The 22,735-nt window shown below is 43.2% G+C and overlaps 2 protein-coding genes and 1 long non-coding RNA gene across 3 annotated transcripts; 1 reads left to right on the top strand and 2 right to left on the bottom strand.

The window, feature by feature from the left end:
• Positions 1 to 277: 277 nt before the first annotated feature.
• Positions 278 to 901, bottom strand: LOC126073539 (histone H2B type 2-F). The gene has a single exon (XM_049880310.1). It carries the CDS (start codon positions 829 to 831, stop codon positions 451 to 453), a length of 381 nt encoding a protein of 126 aa, XP_049736267.1. The 5' UTR covers positions 832 to 901; the 3' UTR covers positions 278 to 450.
• Positions 902 to 1,985: 1,084 nt separating this feature from the next.
• Positions 1,986 to 2,453, bottom strand: LOC126073535 (histone H3). Its single transcript, XM_049880306.1, has one exon. It carries the CDS (start codon positions 2,449 to 2,451, stop codon positions 2,041 to 2,043), a length of 411 nt encoding a protein of 136 aa, XP_049736263.1. The 5' UTR covers positions 2,452 to 2,453; the 3' UTR covers positions 1,986 to 2,040.
• Positions 2,454 to 15,120: 12,667 nt separating this feature from the next.
• LOC126073541 (uncharacterized) lies at positions 15,121 to 21,148 on the top strand. Its single transcript, XR_007516775.1, has 2 exons — positions 15,121 to 17,438; positions 20,438 to 21,148. It is a non-coding gene; the product is annotated as an uncharacterized LOC126073541 (long non-coding RNA).
• The last annotated feature ends 1,587 nt before the right edge of the window (positions 21,149 to 22,735 follow it).

Genomic DNA, 22,735 nt, shown 5'->3' with positions numbered 1-22,735 from the left:
CCCGCCAGGATTAGAAATCACTGAGCTAGAGGAAGTTGGGGGAAGGTGGCCAGATCAGGATTTACAGGTAGACCAAGGAGATTTAAAGATATTTACGTGCTGACGTTTTCCGACACCTGAAGACTTACGCTGAGGATAAACGATTAACTAAACATTAAGAGTGAAGGAAAAGTTAGGGAACCAAGAACCTTCCACCTGTACGTTAGGGAAAGTAACTCCCACCTTGCGTTATTTACTAGAGCTGACTCGTACCAGTAGATGACACCACCAGACAGTATAATGCTCCCAATATTAATAGCCAGAGCAGTGTTTATTATAGCTCCAGCTCACATAACAAAAAGCAAAACACACCTCAAAATGTTAACAGCCGCTTTCTTGAGATAACTTAAGCGGCTCTGAAAAGAGCCTTTAGGGGGAAAATAGCAGATCCAGTCCACCTCTTGCATGCCCTTACTTGGAGCTGGTGTACTTGGTGACGGCCTTGGTGCCCTCGGACACGGCGTGCTTGGCCAGCTCGCCGGGCAGCAGCAGGCGCACGGCCGTCTGGATCTCCCGGGACGTGATGGTCGAGCGTTTGTTGTAATGCGCCAGGCGGGACGCTTCCCCGGCGATGCGCTCGAAGATGTCGTTGACGAAGGAGTTCATGATGCCCATGGCCTTGGACGAGATGCCGGTGTCCGGGTGGACCTGCTTCAGCACCTTGTACACGTAAACGGAGTAACTTTCCTTACGGCTGCGCTTGCGTTTCTTACCATCCTTTTTCTGCACCTTCGTAACAGCCTTCTTGGAGCCCTTCTTAGGAGCTGGCGCCGACTTCGCAGGATCCGGCATTTCTGCGTGAAAACTACCACCACCCAGAAAACGCAATCTGGAGTCTTTGAGAACTAGCTGCGGCTGCGTTACTTATAGAGCCTGTATGCAAATAAGGACTCACCACAGTGCTGCGTTTTTATTGGCTAATTTACAATAGTGTCGTCATAGAGGGGTGGAGTTCACGTACACAGCCTTCGGCTTGCTCTTCCTTAGTGGTCCTTAGAACAAAAGCCTTAATAGCCAATCAAAAGGTTCAATTTCACCCTAACCAGTAAATTACGTAGAGAGGTAGTTTCACCTGTTTGGGATTTTTCTGTGTGTGTGAGTTGGTTTGCACTTTCAGTTGGAGAGCTGTATAAGGAAGATCTGCAGCGCCAACTAAAGACAAGTTAACGTATTTCTGCATCGTTTACACCTATATACTTTGTGGAATTTTTTGGCGGGGGGAGGGGAGGGGAGAACAATAATACCTCAGCCCACACGTAAGGAAACAAAGGAAATCAATTCCAACTCCGGTTTGCACCGCCTATATTAAACAATGAGGGAGATACTCTGAAACAAGATTTGTAACACTTTCCAACGCGAACCAAGAGAGGTTTCATAGTATTTTAAAGGAACTTGCCTCCACCCATGTCCATCCGGTCGGATCTTACACATTCAGGACCCATCGCAGTATCTCCTGCCCCCATTCTTTTCCTGAGTTTAAATCGGGTTGAACTACTTGGAGCAAGACGATTTCACCTCTCATCTGACCCAGATTCCCATCCCAACAGTTACCACACAGGATGTTTGTTTTCAAACAGTGTTAACTTTTATATTCAGAGTGCACCTTGTAGGAGCATCTTGCAACGTGTTATAGACGACTGCTTATGTAGATTCCATCTTTTTGCATGTTTTCCCCTTATTATTGAAGACTGGCGATCTGGACTTTAAATGCCCACAAGCCAGAGCGCAAAGTAAAAGGCGGACTTGGCAGGAACTGCCTAGACTATGCCTTTACTGCTCCCTCTAGCGTCTGCCAGTCGACAAAGCACCACGCGTTCTGGTTTCATGGCTTCACTAGCCGCCACGTGCGACCGCCTGTCTCCCTTAATCCCTCTGGCCTAAACCCTTGAAGACTAAGACGGGTAAACCAACATCAGCTGAAACACTGGTACAGCTGCTCTTGATGAAAATGTGGGTGGCTCTGAAAAGAGCCTTTAGATTGCCTACTTAAAGATGCATGCCTTAAGCCCGCTCCCCGCGGATGCGGCGGGCCAGCTGGATGTCCTTGGGCATGATGGTCACGCGCTTGGCGTGGATGGCGCACAGGTTCGTGTCTTCAAACAGCCCCACCAGGTAGGCCTCGCTCGCCTCCTGCAGCGCCATCACGGCCGAGCTCTGGAAGCGCAGGTCCGTCTTGAAGTCCTGCGCGATCTCGCGCACCAGCCGCTGGAACGGCAGCTTGCGGATCAGCAGCTCGGTGGACTTCTGGTAGCGCCGGATCTCCCGCAGGGCCACGGTGCCCGGCCGGTAGCGGTGCGGCTTCTTCACGCCGCCCGTGGCCGGCGCGCTCTTGCGGGCGGCCTTGGTGGCCAGCTGCTTCCGCGGGGCCTTGCCCCCGGTCGACTTGCGGGCAGTCTGCTTAGTACGGGCCATGATATCTCACTGGCTTTTTTCAAGACGCCTAAGCAGCCTTATTTATAAGGATAGTGTCTCATCTTGATTGGGCCAAAAAAGCTAGACTCTGATTGGGAGAAGATTGTTATGCTAATATTTTCTTTCCTGACTTCCTTCCCCTTTTGCTACTTTTCTTCACTCTTACTGATCACAGTTTTACTTTTTTCAGACATGTTCCTTTAAATGAATGTAACGTTTGTAAATGCAATTTATAAAGTGTTTTTGCACGCTCGGTATTTATATTTTAACAGGCTCCTTCCGGATACAAGCATACCTGTCTAGATACCAGGTTTCCATGTTTCAAGTTACCGGTTACTGTAACCGCTATCCTGTGGAACCCAGGCGGCGCAGTGGTTAAGACCTTGGCTACTAACCGTAAATGTTGGCTGCTAGAGTCCGAGTCCATCTGCCACTCCTTCGAAACCCTACGGGGCAGCTCTGCTTAGACTCACCATGAGTCAGAATCGGCTCGACGGGTTTGGTTTGCTGCTTTTTTGTCTGTGTGGTTTAAAAATATCATAGCTAACATTTATTTACAGCCTGCCACTGTGTAGTTAAAGGAACCAAAAAGTGAGCGTAAGTGACCTGACTTCTGAACACCGCCAAAGCCATTTTATCTTGTACTGTTTTCAACCGGTACCAACTTGTGTATTAGAGCCTTTCACCTTTGGCTTTTACCTTCCGGGATACGGTTTCCTCTTCTTCACCTCCTACATTAACGGTCAGTTAGGTCCTGTAGATGAAACCCTTCTAAATCAAGGAATAATAAGGTCAGAAATATTTATTTCATCTTTACAACAGTGTAAAGTGCTTACCAATATAGTGTAAATAGTAAAGTGCTTATCAACCAGATTAAAAGCTAAAGTTTCAAAGCGTATAAATTATTCATTGACTACTGAGTTGCTAACATGTTTTCTTCAATAGTGTTTTCTGATGCTTAAGTGTTTAATATTCTTTACAAAGAATTATTCTTTGCCTTTTAATTATTTCATATGCTTTGAAGTATCGTTCTGAAAATTGCACGTCATAAAACAATGCTTATGTAAAACTTACTGATATCTCACTGGCTTTTTTCAAGAAGCAGTAAGCAGTCTTATTTATAAAGATAGTGTCTCATCTTGATTGGGCCAAAAAAGCTAGAATGTTGAAAAATTGTAATATTTAATATATTGTACTATTTAATATAAAACTTGTAATTGCATGCTTGTGGTAACCTTTATCATATGCTTCAAGAAGCATCTTGATGGCAGTATGAATTATCATCTTTCTACTGAAGTCAAAATAAAAGTGACTTTGAGGAAATTTCCTGAAAAATCAAGACAGTGTCAAAACATGTTGACTTAATTAGTATCTTTGAGTGTCTCCATGGACACCAGCAGTCTCCTGCTCTAAATAAAATATCTTGCAAAAGTGTAACTAATGTAAACAGCTGTTACCCTCTCCTGGGGTGGTTTCTTAATAATGCCTTACATATATAGAGCACCATCCAGTATTTGAAAGTTCTTTTATGTACACAATCTCATTTTATTCCCACAACTCTGAGATGTTATTTTCCTCACTTAACAAAAAAGGAAATTGAGTTTCAGAGAAATTATGGCTTGTCCTGGTAACAAAGAAATGAAGCCTACATAATAGTTTATTATGATATTGTGAGAAACCAAACCAAACCCATTGTCGTTGAGTCAGTTCTGACTCATAGTGACCCTAAATGGCAGAGTAGAACTGCCCTGTAGGATTTCCAAGGAACGTCTGGTGGATTCAAACAGCAGACCTTTTGGTTAGCAGCTGTAGCTCTTAACCACTGCACCACCAGGGCTTCAATATTGTAAGGAAGAGCTTAAAATTCCATCCCTAAGTTACTCAGAGTTACTGAAATCAAAGTGGCTGGTTCCTTTGATCATTAATTCTGTACCTTCATTCCAAACCTATTCTTTCAGGATATAATCAAAGATTAATGAAAATGTTTTGTTCCCAAGACTCCAAAGGGTTATGATCATGACTCACAGGTTTTTGTCTTGTAACTGTTTGTCAAGGTTTCTGTTTAGACATTGGATGATTTTTGAGCACATACTGCACTCTTGTAAGACTTATTAACCTGAGGTAAATATCAACCAATCAAAAATTTGTTTAAAGTTCTGAGGAACTTGTACATGATCACCCTGAAAAACCCAACTCAATGGAGCACTTTCAACTTGGGTTAGCAGCTTTCTGACTCAAATTCTTAATCAGCCCTAATAAATTTCTTTACAATTCTTTATATTGTGTAATGTGCTTTTTGACAACATAATACAAAGCAAAGCAATGAAATGAGCCAATTTCATCAGCCTTTGGAAGTATATTTTAAAGCACTGAGGCATTTTCCCATTATATAATCAAATCACACAATGTTTCTCAAATTTCTCCATAGAACTACACCAGACTACCCTATCAGGTCTGATGACAGACAGTCAAGTGTCATGTTTCTATGAAGTCCAATGTTTCTTTTCTTGAAATTATAAGAAAAAAGAGCCCCAAACACAAAATATTATGATGAGTCCTAAAGTGTGATGCTGGAAGCTATGTCACCAGTATTTCAAATGCCAGCAGGGTCACCCACGGTGGACAGTTTGCAGCAGAGCTTCCAGACTAATATAAACTAGGAAGAAGGATGGGGCAACTAACTTCTAAAAAGAATTGGCCAGTGTCCAAGAGACAGAAAGGGCCATATAAATCAGAGCCTACATCAGCCTGAGACCAGAAGAACTAGATGGTACCCGGCTACAACCGATGACTGCCCTGACAGGGAACACAACAGAGAGTGCCTGAGGGAGCAGGAGAGCAGTGGGATGCAGACCTCAAATTCTTGTAAAAAGACCAGACTTAATGGTCTGACTGAGACTAGAAGGACCCTGGAGGTCATGGTCCCCAGACCTTCTGTTAGCCCAAGACAGGAACCATTCCCAAAGCCAACTCTTCAGACAGGGCTTGGACTGGACTATAGGATGAAGAATGATACTGGTGAGATACTCATGAGTGAGCTTCTTGGATCAAGTAGACACATGAGGCTGTGTGGGTAGCTCCTGTCTGGAGGGGAGATGAGGCATAGGGGGACAGAAGCTGGATGAATGGACACGGAAATAGAGGGTGGAGAGAAGGAGTGTGCTGTCTCAGGGGAGAGCAACTAGGAGTATATAGCAAGGTGTATATAAATTTGTGTATGAGAAAGTGATTTGATTTATAAACTTTCACTTAAAGCACATACATACACACACTTTTTTTTTTAATTGGCCAGTGAGAACCTTATAAATAACAACTGAACATTGTCTGATATTTTGCCAGAAGATGAGCCTCTCAGGTTGGAAGACACTCAAAAAGATGACTGAGGAAGAGCAGCCTCCTCAAAGTAGAGTCAACCTTAATGACATGGATGGAATAAAGCATTTGGGATTTTCATTTGCTGATGTGGCATGACTCAAAATGAGAAATAACAGCTGCAAACATCCATTAAATTCTGAACATGGGATGTACAAAGTATAAATCTAGGAAAATTAGAAGTCATCAAAAATGGAATGGAAGCCACCAGAAGAAAGGAAAGAATAAGGATCAGAGCAGAAATAAATGAAATAGAGGAAAAAAAAAAAAAAAAAAAGAATCAACAAAACCAAAAGTTGGTTCTTTGAAAGGATCAACAAAATTGACAAACCACTGGCCAAACTGACAAAAGAAAAACAGGAAAGGACACAAATAATCCAAATAAGAAATGAAATGTGGAACATTACAACAGACCCAACTGAAATACAAAGGATCGTAACAGAGTATTATGAAAAACTATAATCCAGCAAATTTGAAAACCCAGAGAAAATGGACAAATTTCTAGAAACACACTACCTTCCTAAACTAACACAAAATGATTTTGAAAATCTGAACAGACCCATAACAAGAGAAGATATTGAAAAGGCAAAAAAAAAAAAAAAAAAAAAAAGACTCCCAACAACAACAAAAAAAATCCCTGGCCCAGATGGCTTTACTGGAGAATTCTATCAAACATTCAGAGAAAAGCTTACACCTGTGCTACTCAAACTATTTCAGAACATAGAAAAGGAAGGGACACTTGCAAATTCTTTCTATGAAGCCAGCATAACTCTGATACTGAAACCAGGCAAAGACACCACAAAAGAAAGAAAGAAAGAAAGAAAATTACAGCCCAATATTTCTCATGGATATAGATGCAAAAATTCTCAACAAAATCCTAGCCAGTAGAATTTAGCATCACAACAAATAATAATAATACACCACCACCAAGTAGGATTCATACCAAGTATGCTAGGATGGTTCAACATTAGAAAATCAATGTAATCCACCACAGAAATAAAGTCCATTCAATAAAGTCCAATACCCATTCCTGATTAAAAAAAAAAAAAAAAAACTCTCAATAAAATAGGTATACAAAGGCAATTCCTTAACGTAATAAAAGGCATCTTTCAAAACCAACAGCCAACATCATACTTAATGGAGAGAGGCTGAAAACATCCCCCTTGAGAAGAGGAACAAGACAAGGATGCCCTTTATCACCACTCCTATTTAACATTGCGCTGGAAGTCCTAGATAGAGCAATAATGCAAGAAAAAGAAAGGACATTCAAATTGGTAATAAAGAAGTCAAACTGTCCCTATTTGCAGATGATATGATACTATACATAGAAACCCAAAAGACTCCAAGAAAAAACTACTGGAACTAATAGAAAGATTCCACAGAGTAGTAGGATACAAGATAAACATACAAAAATCAGTTGGATTCATATACACCGATAAAGAGAACAATGAAATCAGGAAAAAAATGCCACTTATAATAGCCCCCCCCAAATAAAATACTTAGGAATAAATCTAACCAGTGATGTAAGAGACCTATGCAAAGAAAACTACAGAACACTACTGCAAGAAACCAAAAGAAATCTACATAAATGGAAAAACATACTATGCTCATGGATAGGTACACTCAACATTGTGAAAATGACAATTCTACTCAAAGCAATTTACAAGTACAATGCAATCCCAACCCAAATACTAACAACATTCTTTAAAGAGATAGAAAAACTAATCATTGACTTTATATGGAAAGGGGAGAGGCCTGGATAAGTAAAGCACTACTGAGGAAGAAGAATAAAGTAGGAAGATTCACACTACCTGACTCAGAACCTACCACACAGCTATGGTAGTCAAAACAGCCTGGTACTGGTACGATGACAGATACATAGACCAATGGAACAAAATTGAGAACCCAGATGTAAATCCATCCACCTACAGTCACCTGATCTTCGAACAGGGCCCAAAGACCATCAAATGGGGAAAAGGCAGTCTTTTTAAGAAATGGTGCTGGCAAAACTGGACGTCCAGCCACACACACACACAAAAATGAATCAGGACCCACACCTCACACCATACACAAAAACTAATCCAAATGGATCAAAGGCCTAAATATAAAACCAAAAACTATGAAGTTCATAGACTAAAAAATAGGATCAATGCTAGAGGCCCTAATACATGGCATTAACAGGATACAAACCATAACTAACAACACACAAACTCCAGAAGATAAGCTAGATAATGGGATCTTCTAAAAATTAAACACTTATGCTCATCAAAAGATTTCACCAAAAGAGTTAAAAAGAGAACCTACAGACTGGGAAAAAAATATTTGGCTATGACAAATCTGACAAAGGTCTAACCTCTCAAATCTACAGGAAAATCCAACACCTCTACAACAAAAAGACGAATAATCCAATTAAAAAATGGGCAAAGGAAATGAACAGACACTTCACCAAAGAAGACACTCAAGTGGCTTACAGACACATGGGAAAATGCTCATGATCACCAGCCATTAGAGAAATGCAAATCAAAAGCACAATGAGATACCATCTCACCCAGTTACTGGCACAAAATAAAAAAACAGAAAATGACAAATGTTGGAGAGGTTGAGGGGATATTGGAACTCTTATGCACTGCTGGTGGGAATGCAAAACGGTACAACCATTTTGGAAAGCCTTAGAAAGCTAGAAATATCACTCCTAGGAATACATCCTAGAGAAATAAGAGCCATCACATGAATAGACATATGCACACCAATGTTCATTGCAGCGTTGTTCATAAAAGCAAAAAGATGGAAACAACCTAGATGCCCATCAACAGATAAATGGATAGACAAACTATGGTACATACACACAATGGAGTACTACGCAATGATAAAGGACAATGATGAATCTTCGAAGCATCCCACAACGTGGATCAATCTGGAGGGCATTATGCTGAGTGAAATAAGTCAGTCACAAAATGACAAATATTATATGAGACCGCTACTTTAAAAACTCATGGAGAGATTTACATACAAAAAGAAACAATCTTTGATGGTTACAAGGGAGGGGAGGGACAGGGATGGAAAAACACTAAATAGACTATAGATAAGTGGTTAAGGTTAAGACAGTGCACAACACTGGGGAAGCCAGCACAACCAGTACAAGAAAAGGTCATGGAAGCTCCACAGACACATGCAAACTCCCTGAGGGAATGAATTACTGGGCTGAGGGCTGTGGGGACCATGGTCTTGGGGAACATCTAGCTCAATTGGCATAACATAGTTTATAAATAATTTGTTCTACATTCTACCTTGGTGAATAGTGTCTGGGGTCTTAAAAGCCTGAGAGCAGCTATCTAAGATACTCCACTGGTTTCACCCCTTTGAGAGCAAGGAAGAATGAAGAAAACTAAAGAATGGACCATGACCTCTGCCAGATTGAGTCCAGTACACCTAGATGGTGCCCAGCTACCACCACTGACCGGTCTGACAGGCATCACAATAGAGGGTCCCAGACAGAGCTGGAGAAAAATGTGGAACAAAACTCTAACTCAAGCCTTGAGTTGCAATATTGAAGGATTCTACTGGGAAATTATTGAATGAGAAGGAAGCATCCAAAGAATTTGGCAGTGAAGACTGTCAAATCCACCAAAACCCCTCCCAGAGAGCTGCCAGCTATGCTTCCATTCAGTCTGGTTCTCAGATGGAGAACCTTGATAGGTCTGGCTAATCCTTGGCCCCTCCTGGGAGAAGTTTCCTAAATCCAGAAGGCACTGGGGTTTGTCCCTACCGATTTAGGGAGCCAGGAAAGATCTGAGTCAACTCTAATCTTCCTGTTCTACCCCAAACCTGTCGACCCACTTCTGTCCTCCTCAGACTAAGAAGTTCTGGGTGTTCCAGAATAGAAGTGGGCTCTCCTAGGAAAAGCCCCTGTGGTCCTCCAAAGAGTTTAGGGCTCTCCCTACTAAGCCTGGAAGGTAAGAAAACTCACTCACTGCCTTCGAGACAATTCTAAGAAAGAACCCCTAATTCTCAGGCCTGAAGGTCCTGAAGGTTACAGAATGGGCCCCGGACCTTCCCAAGAGAAACCCCCCCTAGGTCCAACAGGCCCTAGGGATTGACCTTGCTGAGTCTGGGGCCAATAAAACACCCACCTTCCTCCCTACTAGCTACATGTCCCATCAGCTCCGTTCAGGGGCCTTGATCTCAGCCCTGGAAACTACTGCCACCACAGGATAGGCCTTGTACTCTTGTGGGTGAAGCTCGGTGGTTCCTGAATACACTCTTTGGGACAGTCCTTGAACAGCCTCAGGGCTCCCCGCCCGCCAATCCGCTGGCTCTGCCGGCCACAGACCCTTTCTGGCTCTGATCATGATGGAACCAGCGGGGAGGTCGGGGTGGGGGAAAGTGTCATATGTATCTGCCTGGCAGGCCGAGAATTAGTGACTCCCGCCGGACGGCTGTGCAGCGATCTCCCCAACCCAGGTGACCGGCCTCCTAGCCCACATGTCCCCAAATGCCACGGCCCAGCGCGCACACTTCCGCGCCTCCCCTCTCTTCCCAGCAGCCCCCGCGCAAGGCGGCAAAGGCTGCAATGTGCACTGGCGACCACCGGGTGGCGCAGCCGCCCAATCTGTGGTTTAAGGAGGCCGCGGATCAACCCGCACCCTGGATTCCTGCGAGGCTTTCTTCCTGCTGCACCTGGCCCACTCGGGCGTCCAATTCTCACCCTTGCCGCCTCGAGTAAGCAAAGTAATCACCCCGGGCTTTTGGGGGGTCGCCCTCGAGCTGGAGGACGAATCGAACAAGCGCGATCCTCCTGCCGTCGGCCAGCTGGAGAGCCCACTTCTCGCCCCTGCTGGTCCTGGGAAAGCAAATAAACCCTCAGAGGGTTCTGGAAGAGGTTGCAAGAATACGAGCGCTCATCGCCTTCCGAGTCTTCTCGGTCCCCGTGCACTGGCGGCTGCGGCCCGCGCAGCTGGGAAAGGCCGCACAGGTGACCACCAGGTGGCGCCAACGGCCCGCCACGAGATACACTTGGAGCGCCATCCCTCCGCCGAACTTACACCGTGGTCTATGGGTCCCCGAATCAGTTTCTCTGCACTAGCAACCGTGGAGCCGAAAATAAGGTATTGATGACCGTTGTTAAGTACGTTATTTACGGCAGAATCGGCTTACACATTTCAGGGACGCATAAAAATATGAAAAAGGATTTACTGTAGCCAGTACTTTTTTTGTTTTTGTTTTTTTCAACATCCCTCTTCTAAATTGTGCAAGAAAATATAAAACACCGACTTACCTTAATACATTCCTTTTGCTTGGAGATGTTATGCTGATTTGTCAGAAGTAAAATAACATATCTTTTTGAAATCATTCTGAAAATGCGATTGAGAAACAGGCTGAGTTACCGGTAAATGAGATACTTTCCAACCCTTCCCCATTACTGAGAATGGCGACAATGCAGGGAGACTACTCTTTGAAGCCAGTTGATTTTTCCCGGCATGCTTTTTACATGTATTAAATATTCTTTGTGATAGTATTAAGCACTCCCACAATATTTCCAACTTACCTTTTTATGTACTATCCTCTGCGTGGTTGTGTGGAGTCATCTAACTACTTCTGACCAAATGAGTTAAGTCGAAAATGTTGTATGTCACTTCTGGGCTGGAGTGTGCGATCTGACCAGTGGATCTTGTGGTCATGACCCACTCTTGCACTTTACTGTGAAGTGTGTCCCCTGGTTAGCTGCTCTGTTGTGTAGGATTCCACTCCTGGGACCAGGCTCTCTGTAAGCCTCTGGATAGTGGTGCTGTCTGAGGCCTTTGGGCAGGAAAGGAAAACCCACACCTGGAATATATGTCAATTTCTGTGAGAAAAACAAAAACAAAAAACTGATGGTCCTTAATTAAGAGAAAGAAAAGACAAGCCACAGACTGAGAAGATATTTGCAAAACACATATCTGATACCGAACCTGTAACCAAGATATACAAAGAGCTCTTAAAATTCAATAAGAGAACAACCCAGTTTAAAAAATGGGCAAAAGATCTAAACAGACACCTTACCAAAGAAGATATACAGATGGCAAATGAACATGTGAAAAGATGCTCAATATCTTATATCATTTGGGAATTGCAATTAAAACAACAGTGAGATTCCACTACATACCTATTACCAGTACTGGTTGCTGAAGTCCCTTCAGACTCAGGGCGACCCCATGTGTGTCAGGGTAGAAGTGTGCTCCACAGGGTTTTCTCTGTGTGATGTTTTGGAAGTGGATTGTCAGGCCTTTCTTTCAAGATGCCTCTGGGTGGACTCGAACCTCCAACCTTTCAGTTAGTAGCCGAGCAGTTTAACTGTTTGCACTACCTGGGGACTCCTACACACCTATTAAAATGGCTGAAATCCAAAACACTGACCACACCAAATGCTGCAGAGGATGTGGAGCAAGAGGGACTCTGATTCGTTGCTGGTGGAATGCCAAATGGTACGGCCACTTTGGAAGAAGGTCTAGCAGTTTCTTACAAAGCTAAACATCAGCTTATCATAGAAGCCAGCGCTCATACTCCTAGATATTTACCCAAATGAATTGAATACGTATGTCCACACAAAAACCTGTAAATGAAAGTTTATAGCAGCTTTATTCATAATTGCCCCCAATATGGAAGCAACCAAGATGCCTTTCAACAGGTGAATGGATAAGCAAACTGTGGTACATTCATACAATGAATACAGTGATAAAAAGAAATGAGCTATCAAGCTACAAAAAGACAGAAAAAAAAACAGAGGAAACCTTAAATGCATATTGCTAAGTGAAGGAAGCCAATCTGAAAAAGCTATATACGATACAATTCCAACTACATGACATTCTGGAAAAGTCAAAACTATAGAGAAAGTAAAAAGATCAGTGGTTGCCAGGGGGTCAGAGTGGGGGGTGAGGGATAAGTAGGTGAGGCACAGGGCATTTTAAGAGCAGTGAAACTATTCTGCATGATACCGTAATGATGGACACAGGACATTATGCATTTATGAAAACCCACCGGACTGTATAACACAGAGAGTGAACTCTAGTATAAACTATGGACTTAGTTAATGAGGTATCAATATTGGTTCAATAGTAGTAAATGTACCACACTAATGCAAGGTGGTGAGAATAAGAAACACTGCAGGGGTGGCATGAGGGGCACATGGGAACTCTGTACTTTCTGCACAATTTTTCTGTAAACCTAAAACTGCTCTAAAAAATAAAGCATATTTAGGAAATTTAAAACTTTGCTTTTTCAAGAAACACTGTTTAGAGTTTATAAAGGAATAAAAAAACAAGATACTGACAGAAAATTGCAAGGCATATATCCGGACTTCCATCTGGAAAATATTAAGAACTCTAATAACTCAATAATAAAACAAGTAATTCAAGGAGGGGGGAGGGTGGGCAATAGATTTAGATACTTCACCCAAGAAGACATTTCAGTTTAAAATGATGGACACACCAAGTGCTGGTGAGAATGTGGGGCAATGGGAACTCTCAGAGACTACTGCTGGGATGTAAAGTGTTGCCAGCACTTTGGAAAACAGTTTGTGGTTTCTTAAAAAGTCAACATACATCTGCTATGTGTTCCAGTCATCCTACTCCTAGGTATTTACCCAAGAAAAAAGAAAGCCTATGTCCTACAAAGACCTGCACATGGATGTTCAAAGCAGCTTTATTTGTGGTAGCCAAAGATGGCAAACAGTTCAAATATTCATCAACAGGCGAAAGAATAGAGGAAATGTGGCATATCCATACAGTGCAATAAGTCTCAGAAAAAGAGGAATAAACTATTGACACACACAACAATATGGATGAGTCTCAAAATAATTTCACTGATGAAAGAAGCCACACAAAAGAGTGCATACCACCTGATACCGTGTACATAAAACTCTACTAAATGCAGATTAATCTATAATGACAGAAAACAGACCAGTGGTTGCTCTGGGGATGGACAGGGGTTGGGATGCACAGATTACAAAGGGTGACAAGGAACCTTGGAGGTTTGGTGAATGTGTTCGTTGTCCTGCTGGTGGTGATGGTTTCATGGATGTATCCAAATGACAAGCCTTATTACACTCTATGCTTTAAATATGTGCAGCTTCTGTGTATCAGTTATATCTCAACTAAGTGTTCATCTTTTGGTCTTGATTCATCACGGACAGAGTGCCTTTGTCTAAGGCTGATGTTCTGTGAAATTGTTTTTGTTCAACAGGAGAACACCAAGGCCTAGCTGTAAACTGCTGTGATATCAGAAATAGAGACACTCTGCTCTGAAAAGCTGAGAAATAAGGTTCAAAATTAGGCTTCAAAATGAGATTAGGCTTTGAGCAATAGTGAGTTCTGGGCTCAGGCCAGACCCGGGACTGGTCCTCATCACCCCCCTCTGTCCCTTCTAGGTCCACTCTTTAACTACCTGCCTATACCTTGGGTGAGGTGATGAGATCTAGATGGGAGTGAACGGTGATAGGAGGCAGGAGATGAAAGGGACAAAGCGTAAGGCTTTCTTCTCAAATAGTCATTCTGAAACTTTATCCCAGAGTTAAGTATTTGCGCCTTTAATGTATCAAAATTTCCTTGTTTTCATTATTCTGTATTAAAAGTGAGAACCAAACCTGTTGCCATCAAGTAGATTCTGACTGTTACCAACTCTATAAGACTGCCTCTTAAGATTTCCAAGTAGCGGCCGGAGGATTCGAACTACTGACTTTATAGTTAGTAGCAGAGCTCTTAACCACTGTGCCCCCGGGGTTCCAACAGTGCTGCAGGGTAAATCCTGGAACCGGTCCTGCCAAGGCCCTGCCCTTTCCCCTTTCAGGCACGCGAGCCTCACAGAAGCTCCTCGCAGCACGCAGTTCCAACCCGTCGCATTCCACTAGATGGCGCTCTGGTTCCCCCAGAGCAGCATCACTTTCAGGTTCCGCCAATCGGCGTTACCTGGGCTCTGCTCAGCAGAAGGCTGTGGCGCAGTGGTTAAGAGCTCGACTACTGTCCAACGTATCGGCTGTTCGCGGCTGCTGCTCCGCTCTATCCGTCTGTTTTTCCATCAATTTAAACTCAGCCGGGATATAACCTGAAACCGGGAGTTTGGCTTCTGCTGGGTCTTGCATTTCCCTCCCCAGTGCCAGCTGGGAGGTCTCAGTAACTCGCTCTGGGCCACGACTTTCAGTTTTGTTTCTTCTTTCCTTTTTACTGAGGGAGAGTTTTGGAGAAATATTTGCGGAAGTATATAGATGAAGACCTGTTGAGTCTGGTTCATTTATTTCACTCTCAGTCACACTGCTCTGCAGGGCGAATGTCTGTGACATCAAATCCCCGCTGAGTGGAGACACACCTGGCGCGAAACCGGTGTGCTGAAAGGCCCTGTAGTTGGCGCGCTCTAGAGGCGCTATCGATTTAGATTGCAACCTCCAGAGATGTCAGGTTGTGAACCTACGGAGATATCAGGTTGGGAATTCCGGTCTCACTTGGAGTAGTCTTTTCATAGTATCACGAAGGATGCCTTCCCGCAAAAAAAAAAAAAAAAAAAAAACTCAAACCCATTGGCGTCAAATCGATTCTAACTCATAGCGACCCTATAGGACAGAGTAGAACTGCCCCCATAAGGTTTCCAAGGCTATATAATCCTTTAGGAAACAGACTGCTACCTTGGTTAGCAGCCGAGCGCTTAACCAGTGCTCCACCAGGGCTCCTTCATGCCTTGCCTAGGTAATCCAAATAACGACCATTGCAAATTTCAGTCGAAAGTTCTCGCAGAGTCTTTCCTCGGTTTATTGTGGCAGGTGGGGCTGGGCGCGGGGTGTCCTGAGCTGGAGTTTCCTTGGTCCCAGGAGGTCCAGGAGGTAGATAAGGAGTTCTTGGTTTAGGGCTTCCTCATTCCACTAGCTCCCAACAGCTGTCTGGGTCACCTTTACAAAATTATATTTCTACTGGAGTAGTTCTAGGTTAAGGAGCTCTGGCGGTGCAGTGGCTAAAGTGCAACCGAGTGGTGGGTGGCTGAGTCCACCAGCAGCCCCCCTGGAGAAATATGTGGCAGTCTGCTTCCTTAAAGGTTACAGACTTGGAAACCCTGTGCGGCAGTTCTGCTGTGTCCCATAGGATCGCCATGAGTGAGGATCGACTCGATGGCACTGGGGTAGCTCTAGGTGTAGGTGAAGGACTACTGAGGAATGGCTAGGTTGAAGAGATGTTGGGAGTAAATGCAGAATAAAAAAGATTTATGTATTGATGGTGCAATCTAAAAGTAAATTTTAAAACGATAGGAAGAACATGTAACGATTTTAATGAATTTTAAATTACAAATGAAAGCCGAAGAATTAACGACCTGTGGAGGGAGAAGGAGGGAGAAAGTTCAGAGGAAGGAAAGGGAGAGACAGTCTATGTGTACTCCCCCCTTTGTTCTCTTTGTGAACTTAGTGCAGGATTAAGACACGCAAGTAATAAAAATGTGTTTGTGACTTTCTGCTTCCACATCAAGTTTTAAGTACCTTGAGATAATAAGGTTATTCCCCGCCCCCCACTCCATCTTTTTATGTCACCCACCAGCACCAAAAGCTAGCACAGTGGGATGACTAAACTCCGCTGAAATGTCCTTATACAAGCATCCAGGGCAAAGGAATGTTGGGGACAAAGAAAAGGGAGAGATCAGTCATTCCTGGAGGGTTCAGAAAAACTTAAAAGAAAATAGACTTAAAGAATGAGCAGGAATTCACAAGTTAAGGAAGGCCACACATTTGTCTTGTTTTACCAAACAAGGCTGAAGGTTCAGGACGTAAAAGCTCAAGTTACATGAAAGCGACGGACAAAAGATAACCTAAAATCCAGTCGTTGAAGTCCCTGAGTTGGCCCAGTTAAAACAACCAAGCTGACTTAGTTTGGGCTCCCCAAAAAGAGGACGTTGAGGCCGAAATTTGGGTGCCAGTAATTTATTTGGGACTTCATCCTAAAAAGCATAGTGAAGGTGAAACAGGCTGCTGAGCCATATTGAAAACCCCAGTCAACACCCCTTCCCCCCTCTTTGTCTTGCTAACCACAAGCTTGTTTTGAGCAGGAAGTTGCAGCAGGTAGTGGGTCCATCCACTGACTAGCCCTGGTTACACCTTGAAGCAGGCACAGATCGAAATCACATCCTTCAACTGACCGCCCCCCCCCGCCCCAAATATAGGCACGGGAGGGCTAAAGGCAGAAAATTCCGGGTACCAAACCCAATCCCCTGATGCCATTGGAAACAAAAAGGTCCCCAGCCCCCTTAGTCAGCGAGCACGTGGCCTTAAGGTCACTAGACCCCATGAGCTCCTTCTATGCGCAGACAGTAAACTTGCTACTTTCTGTTTCCGTTGCAATCAGTTCCATCTAATTTCAATCGGCTAATAAGACAGGACAAGAACCCGAGTGGCCTTAGGTTACAAATTCTGGCGACTCTGCCCGGATGGCTGACTGCAAAATCCTGGCGGTGAGTATCCGGACCCCTGATACCCCTTCAGGCGCGCCCAGATCTCGTTTGATCGGTAAGGAGTCTTGGGCGGCTGCCGCGATCCCGCTCAGGACAAAGTCCGCCGTGTCCCCACCTCAGCTCCGGAACAGAAACTGAACCGGAGAGGCCTCTAACTTCAGGTAAGCGGGCTTGACCAGGTTGTTCCACTGGTCTCGGGGAATTAGGCAAAAAGAGGGTAGCCAAGCGCAATCCTAAAACCAGACCCCATAACGAGGGAAATAGGGGTTGTGGCCCACTAGGACCCACTCTAGCCTAATTAAGGGGCCCTCGCCCCACTGGTGATTTGGGGGGTTCAAGTCCCTCTGCTGTGTTTCGGAACATTCTTCTCCTCTTTCTCATCTTAGTATCCACTCTGCTCTTTTGCTCTCCATGTTTTATTCCCTCTTTCTTTCCATGTAGAAAAGGGTGGGTTTCTTTGTTCACCCCTGAGAAGATTGTAATCCCAAGAATTACCAACCCCAGCTGTGGGTTGTAGATGTAGGTCTCAGTTTGAGCATAGCCCAAGAAAATAAGCTTGAGAGTCCCTCCGTGGCCTTAAAGTTTTTTTTTTTTTCTTAAAAAAAAAACAAAAAAGAGAGAGAGATACATGACGAAAACAGATTTTCAGTCTAGACTGGGATCTGAATCACAATACAGAGAACACCCTGGGCACAGTGTTAAGATTTTGAAAAGAGGTTCTCTCCCAGAGCTGAGAAAACTCTTGGTTGCAGTGCGTGAGACAAATAAATTCCTATTACGCTAAACGGAAAGCTTCAAAAACTGAAAGAAGTATAGGGTTAAAAATCTCTTGGCTAATAGAACTGACCTGCCAAGTTTACTCTGAGATAAAGAGAAAGAAATAGTTTTGCCTTTCAAAATGCCTAGGTGCACTTAAACATATGGAAATGAATCAGGAGGACCTAATCTTGTCTTCTACCTGGATTTAAAAGGTAGGTAGGGTGGGACAAAATCAGGCCTCCTCAGCCCCCAACCGTCAGCCACCAAAGTCAAATAAAAATCAGAATGACACACTCAAATTGGCCTAGAAAAATGTTTCCAACCCTAGCCAGAGATGTAAACGTTATATCCATATCAATGAATTGGTCAATTAAACTGAGACTTTGTGATTTCCAAAGCCAGTTGATGATATCTTTAAGGGCTAAAATTAGATTGGAAAAAAAAAATGAGAAATAGTAAAAGTGAAAACTTGGAATATTTAAAGCAACTTTATTTCAATTTGTTATGTTTTATGGTATACAGGCTTAAAATGGAAACCCTGGTGGGTATAGTGGTTAAGTGCTACAGCTGCTAACCAAAAGGTGGGCAGTCTGAATCCACCAGGGGCTCCTTGGAAACTCTATGGGGCAGTTCCACTCAACCTCATGACTCAGACTCCATTTTGTCTTAAATTCCACTTCTGCTTTTGAGAAAGTGACCCATGACTTAATAAGTAAACCAAAGAGACACAGCTTGCCCTCAGGGAAAACACTTAATATGTTTTAGACAGATTAACTAGAGAGCTCCAACAGGAGAAGTCCATCCTGTATTATCTTACTAATCATGTATTCTTTAACAGAAACTTGTTTGTCATATATAAATTTTTCTATGCCTTCTGTTTTCTCTAGACAAACTTTGTGTGCTTTATAGATGATATGTTTTTGTGTGGTAGATTCAACTAAACAAATTTAGATGATCCCTTTCCAACTAATAGTAAATTTACATAGACAATCTCTTGTTTAGATTCCTAGCTAATCTGGGCAATGAAAACACTTTGAAAACTTTAAGATTATCTTTAGATAGTCCTAGTAAATACTAGAAAGGTAATGTTAATTTGTCATCCTTTATAAAATGAGAGTCAGAAAAAAGCCCATTAGTCCAACACTCAAGGTATGTTTAGTAAATTTAATTCCTACTTACAATATATTTAAATTAGAAAAATCTTTTTAGGAAATTTATCAATCACTATGTGACAAATAACAGACATAGTGATGTTGCTAGTGACAGAAATGCAGCAGTAATCTCTACCTCATTAAGTCAAGGTGACATGAGATAACAAAATAGCCTTAAATTTTTATTTATTAGTCCAAGAAAGTGTAATGTGTACTATAGCAAATACCTCTTGTTACATTTAGATAAATAACACAAGAGAAATAGAACAAGATATACATAACATTGAATAACAAGCTACTTGGTCACACACTGTAACACCCTTGCAAACACCAGATTTATTTGTACTACTACAAGTAATATTCTTAGTCTACATCCTGGTAGTATTAGGCATAATAAAAATTTATCCTATTTTCTTACACACCTAAAACACAAAAGAAGGCCTCGGGCTGAAGTGTTGATGTACATTGAGTCTGCTCACTTCAACAATACAATTGATGAGAACTTCCCTCTTAAGATCCCGGTGGAAAACCAGCACCGTGAGTTTAAAGAACCTGCCATGGTGACTATAGGAGCTTGACTAAGTCCCAGTATTGATCATCTATGTGGTATCTCCGATCTCCAGCCAAAAAGAAGAAATGATTTAAGAAATAATATTTGAGTCATTATTACGTGTCCTTGAGCATAGAGAATGTGACCCAGCTAGAGCTGGACTCACAAGGACACATCAACTGGGCTCTGAGATATAAAAACAATAGAATCATCTTAGAAAAGGTCTTGTAGAGAAACTTTCACATAAGCCAGAACACAAAAGACTTTCCACCCCTATCTTTTTCTATTAACACCTAGTAAATAGAAATTTGTTGGACCAACGAAGATCCTCCTGACTGTCGTTACTGAAACCTGTACCAATGGTCATTAAAAAAGCAATTCAGAATATAAGATCACAGGTTCTAGCCAATTTGTGAAAAGGTGAAGCTTTCAATGGCTTTGCTCATTTTACACCCTTTTTTTAATATTCTTAAGACTTGAAAAGACATGACTCTAACAACATGCTTGTCTACTTCCCACTTTTGCTTTTTTAAAAAATATGTACCAGTGAAAAGACTTAAGTGGCTATTCAAGAGATGAAACAAAGACCGGTAAATCAGTATCATACAATAAGTACTATAAAAGTATTAAGAATTGTTTTTGCTCTAGCCATTTTACTAATTTCTATTTTAACCTTTGCTTGTGTTGTTTCTCTCTCTAGATAAGCTTATGTGTCTTGGTGTATGCCTTAATGAGTTGATGCCTTCTCCCCTGAAGAATAGAGTCATTTCAAGTGATTCAAAAGTTCCGGCTCCAAATGATGGTTGCCCAGAAATTTCGACCCATCCCCCTATCAAGAAGGGAGACAACAGCCTAATAAAGGGCCACTATAGGTTTTTTTTTTTTATAGGTACAAGAGAGATAAAACACTTTAACTCAGACAACACAAAAGCTCCACTTTTCTAACCCTTAGACCTCTACGCCCCCATCCAACCAGAAGCAGCTAGAGAGACACGGCGCCCTGTTTCCCAAGATTGAGAAACCTACAACAAAAAGGGGGGATTGAAACAGGCTGCTCAGCCATATTGAAAACCCCAATCAACACCCCTTCCCCCCGTCTTCATCTTGCTAACCACAAGCTTGTTTTGAGCACTAAGTTGCAGCAGGTAGTGGCTCCGCCACTGATTAGCCCTAGTTACACCTTGAAGCATGCAGAGTTTGAAATCACATCCTTCAACTGACCCCCCCACCCCCAAATATAGGCACGGGAGGGTTAAAGGCAGAAAATTCCAGGTACCAAACCCAACCCCCTGATGCCATTGGAAACAAAAATCTCCCCAGCCACCTTAGTCAGCCAGCACCTGGCCTTCAGGTCACTAGACCCCATGCGCTCCTTGTATGCGCAGACAATAAACTTGCCACTTTCTGTTTCCGTTGCAGTCAGTGTCCATCTTATTTCAATTGGGTAATAAGACAGGACAAGAACCTGAGTGGCGTTCGGTTACAAAGGGAAGTGAGAAACTTAACAGGGAAGGGAGGAAAGTCACTCTAGGGTGCCCTAGTGGGCCGGCTACCACCGTGGGGACCTGGGGCTCAGTCCCACAGGGCCCTCTGAGAGACTGTGTGGAACACACCACAGAATAGCCCCATTGAGGGGTAACAAAGTGGGGATATTTATTTGTTAACTTCCACCTTTATTTGTTGAGGACCCACCATGGCTCTTTAACTCCCTGGCAGCCTGGCCTGCCCTGGATGCTGCCTGCACAGGCATCAAGAATCAGAAACCTTCAGGAGAACTGCCTGCAGGTGACTCCGGGGAATGCCGAGAGCATACAGGACTGACTGGTGGTGGCACACAAACCACAGGAGACATAACTGCTCTTCCCCAGTGAGAATCCTGCTCCAAAGGCTCGGGTGAGCTGCTAGCTCTCTGACTTTTCAGCCTTGCCCCTCCCTGGAAACTGAAAAGCTGATGTGAAGAACGAATCGGTGCATTTGTCTTTATGTCTGAAACAAAGTGGATTTAGGATCCCCCAAAATGAGACTGTAAGGTAAAGTTTCCCTGTAACTGTTTATTTGTCTCTAGAACTTAGAGAACTTTCCACTTCCTTCCCACGGTTTCCCTGTCCCCAGATGGAGTTAGCCACCACGCCTCCCCCCTTCCTCGCCCCACACATACAGGCTTTCCCTAAAGGTGGGGGTTGGCAGTGCAAAGAAGGGACGCAAGGTCCTTTGGGTCTCTTTCCGCAACAGAGTCAAGTGATGCCAGTGTGTGCTTCCAGTACAAACCAAAAAACCAAACCTGTTGCCATCAAGTGAATTCCGACTCATAGTGACCCTATAGGACAGACTAGAACTGCCCCATAGGGTTTCCAGGGAGCACCTGGTGGATTCAAACTGCCAACCTTTGGGTTAGCAGCCTTAGCTCTTAACCACTATGCCACCAGGGTTTCTCTTTCAGTACAGGATGTAGTAAAAAATAAAGAGAAATGAGCCTTTAGCTAATATGGGTGAGTGCCAGGGAGAGGGCACCTAACTCCACTGTATGGACGTTGGAGGGCTGGGCACCCACCTGGAGGAAGTATGAGATGCCACCAGGCCTTGACTAGACTTAGCTCTGAGGCTTGGCGAACAGGCAGGTTTGGGGAGCCCATGAACCTATTCCTGGCATAGCTATAAGCCAGAAATAAGTGTAGACAACCTGCAAAGTGTCAGTTAACAAATTGATTTCAAAAAATCAATTATTTAATCATTAAGTACATAAAAGAAATAATTGAGACAAAGATGTTGTTGTTGTTAACAAAACCGTTGCCATCGAGTCAGTTCTGACTCGTAGCAACCCTACAGTACAGGGTAAAACTGCCCCGTAGGGTTTCCAGGGAGTGCTGGTGGATTTGAACTGTCAGCCTTTATGGTTAGCAAGCTATAGCTCTTAACTGCCATGACACCAAGGTTTCCGTTGCTGCTGTTAGGTGCAGTCAAGTCAATTTCGACTCAAAGCAATCCGATGTGATAGAAC

The sequence above is a fragment of the Elephas maximus genome, chromosome 3 (assembly GCF_024166365.1).
Source record: "Elephas maximus indicus isolate mEleMax1 chromosome 3, mEleMax1 primary haplotype, whole genome shotgun sequence".
In the NCBI taxonomy this organism is placed as follows: domain Eukaryota; kingdom Metazoa; phylum Chordata; class Mammalia; order Proboscidea; family Elephantidae; genus Elephas; species Elephas maximus.
The sequence above is the reverse complement of the archived record's forward strand: the minus strand, read 5'-3'. Positions and strand labels throughout refer to the sequence as shown.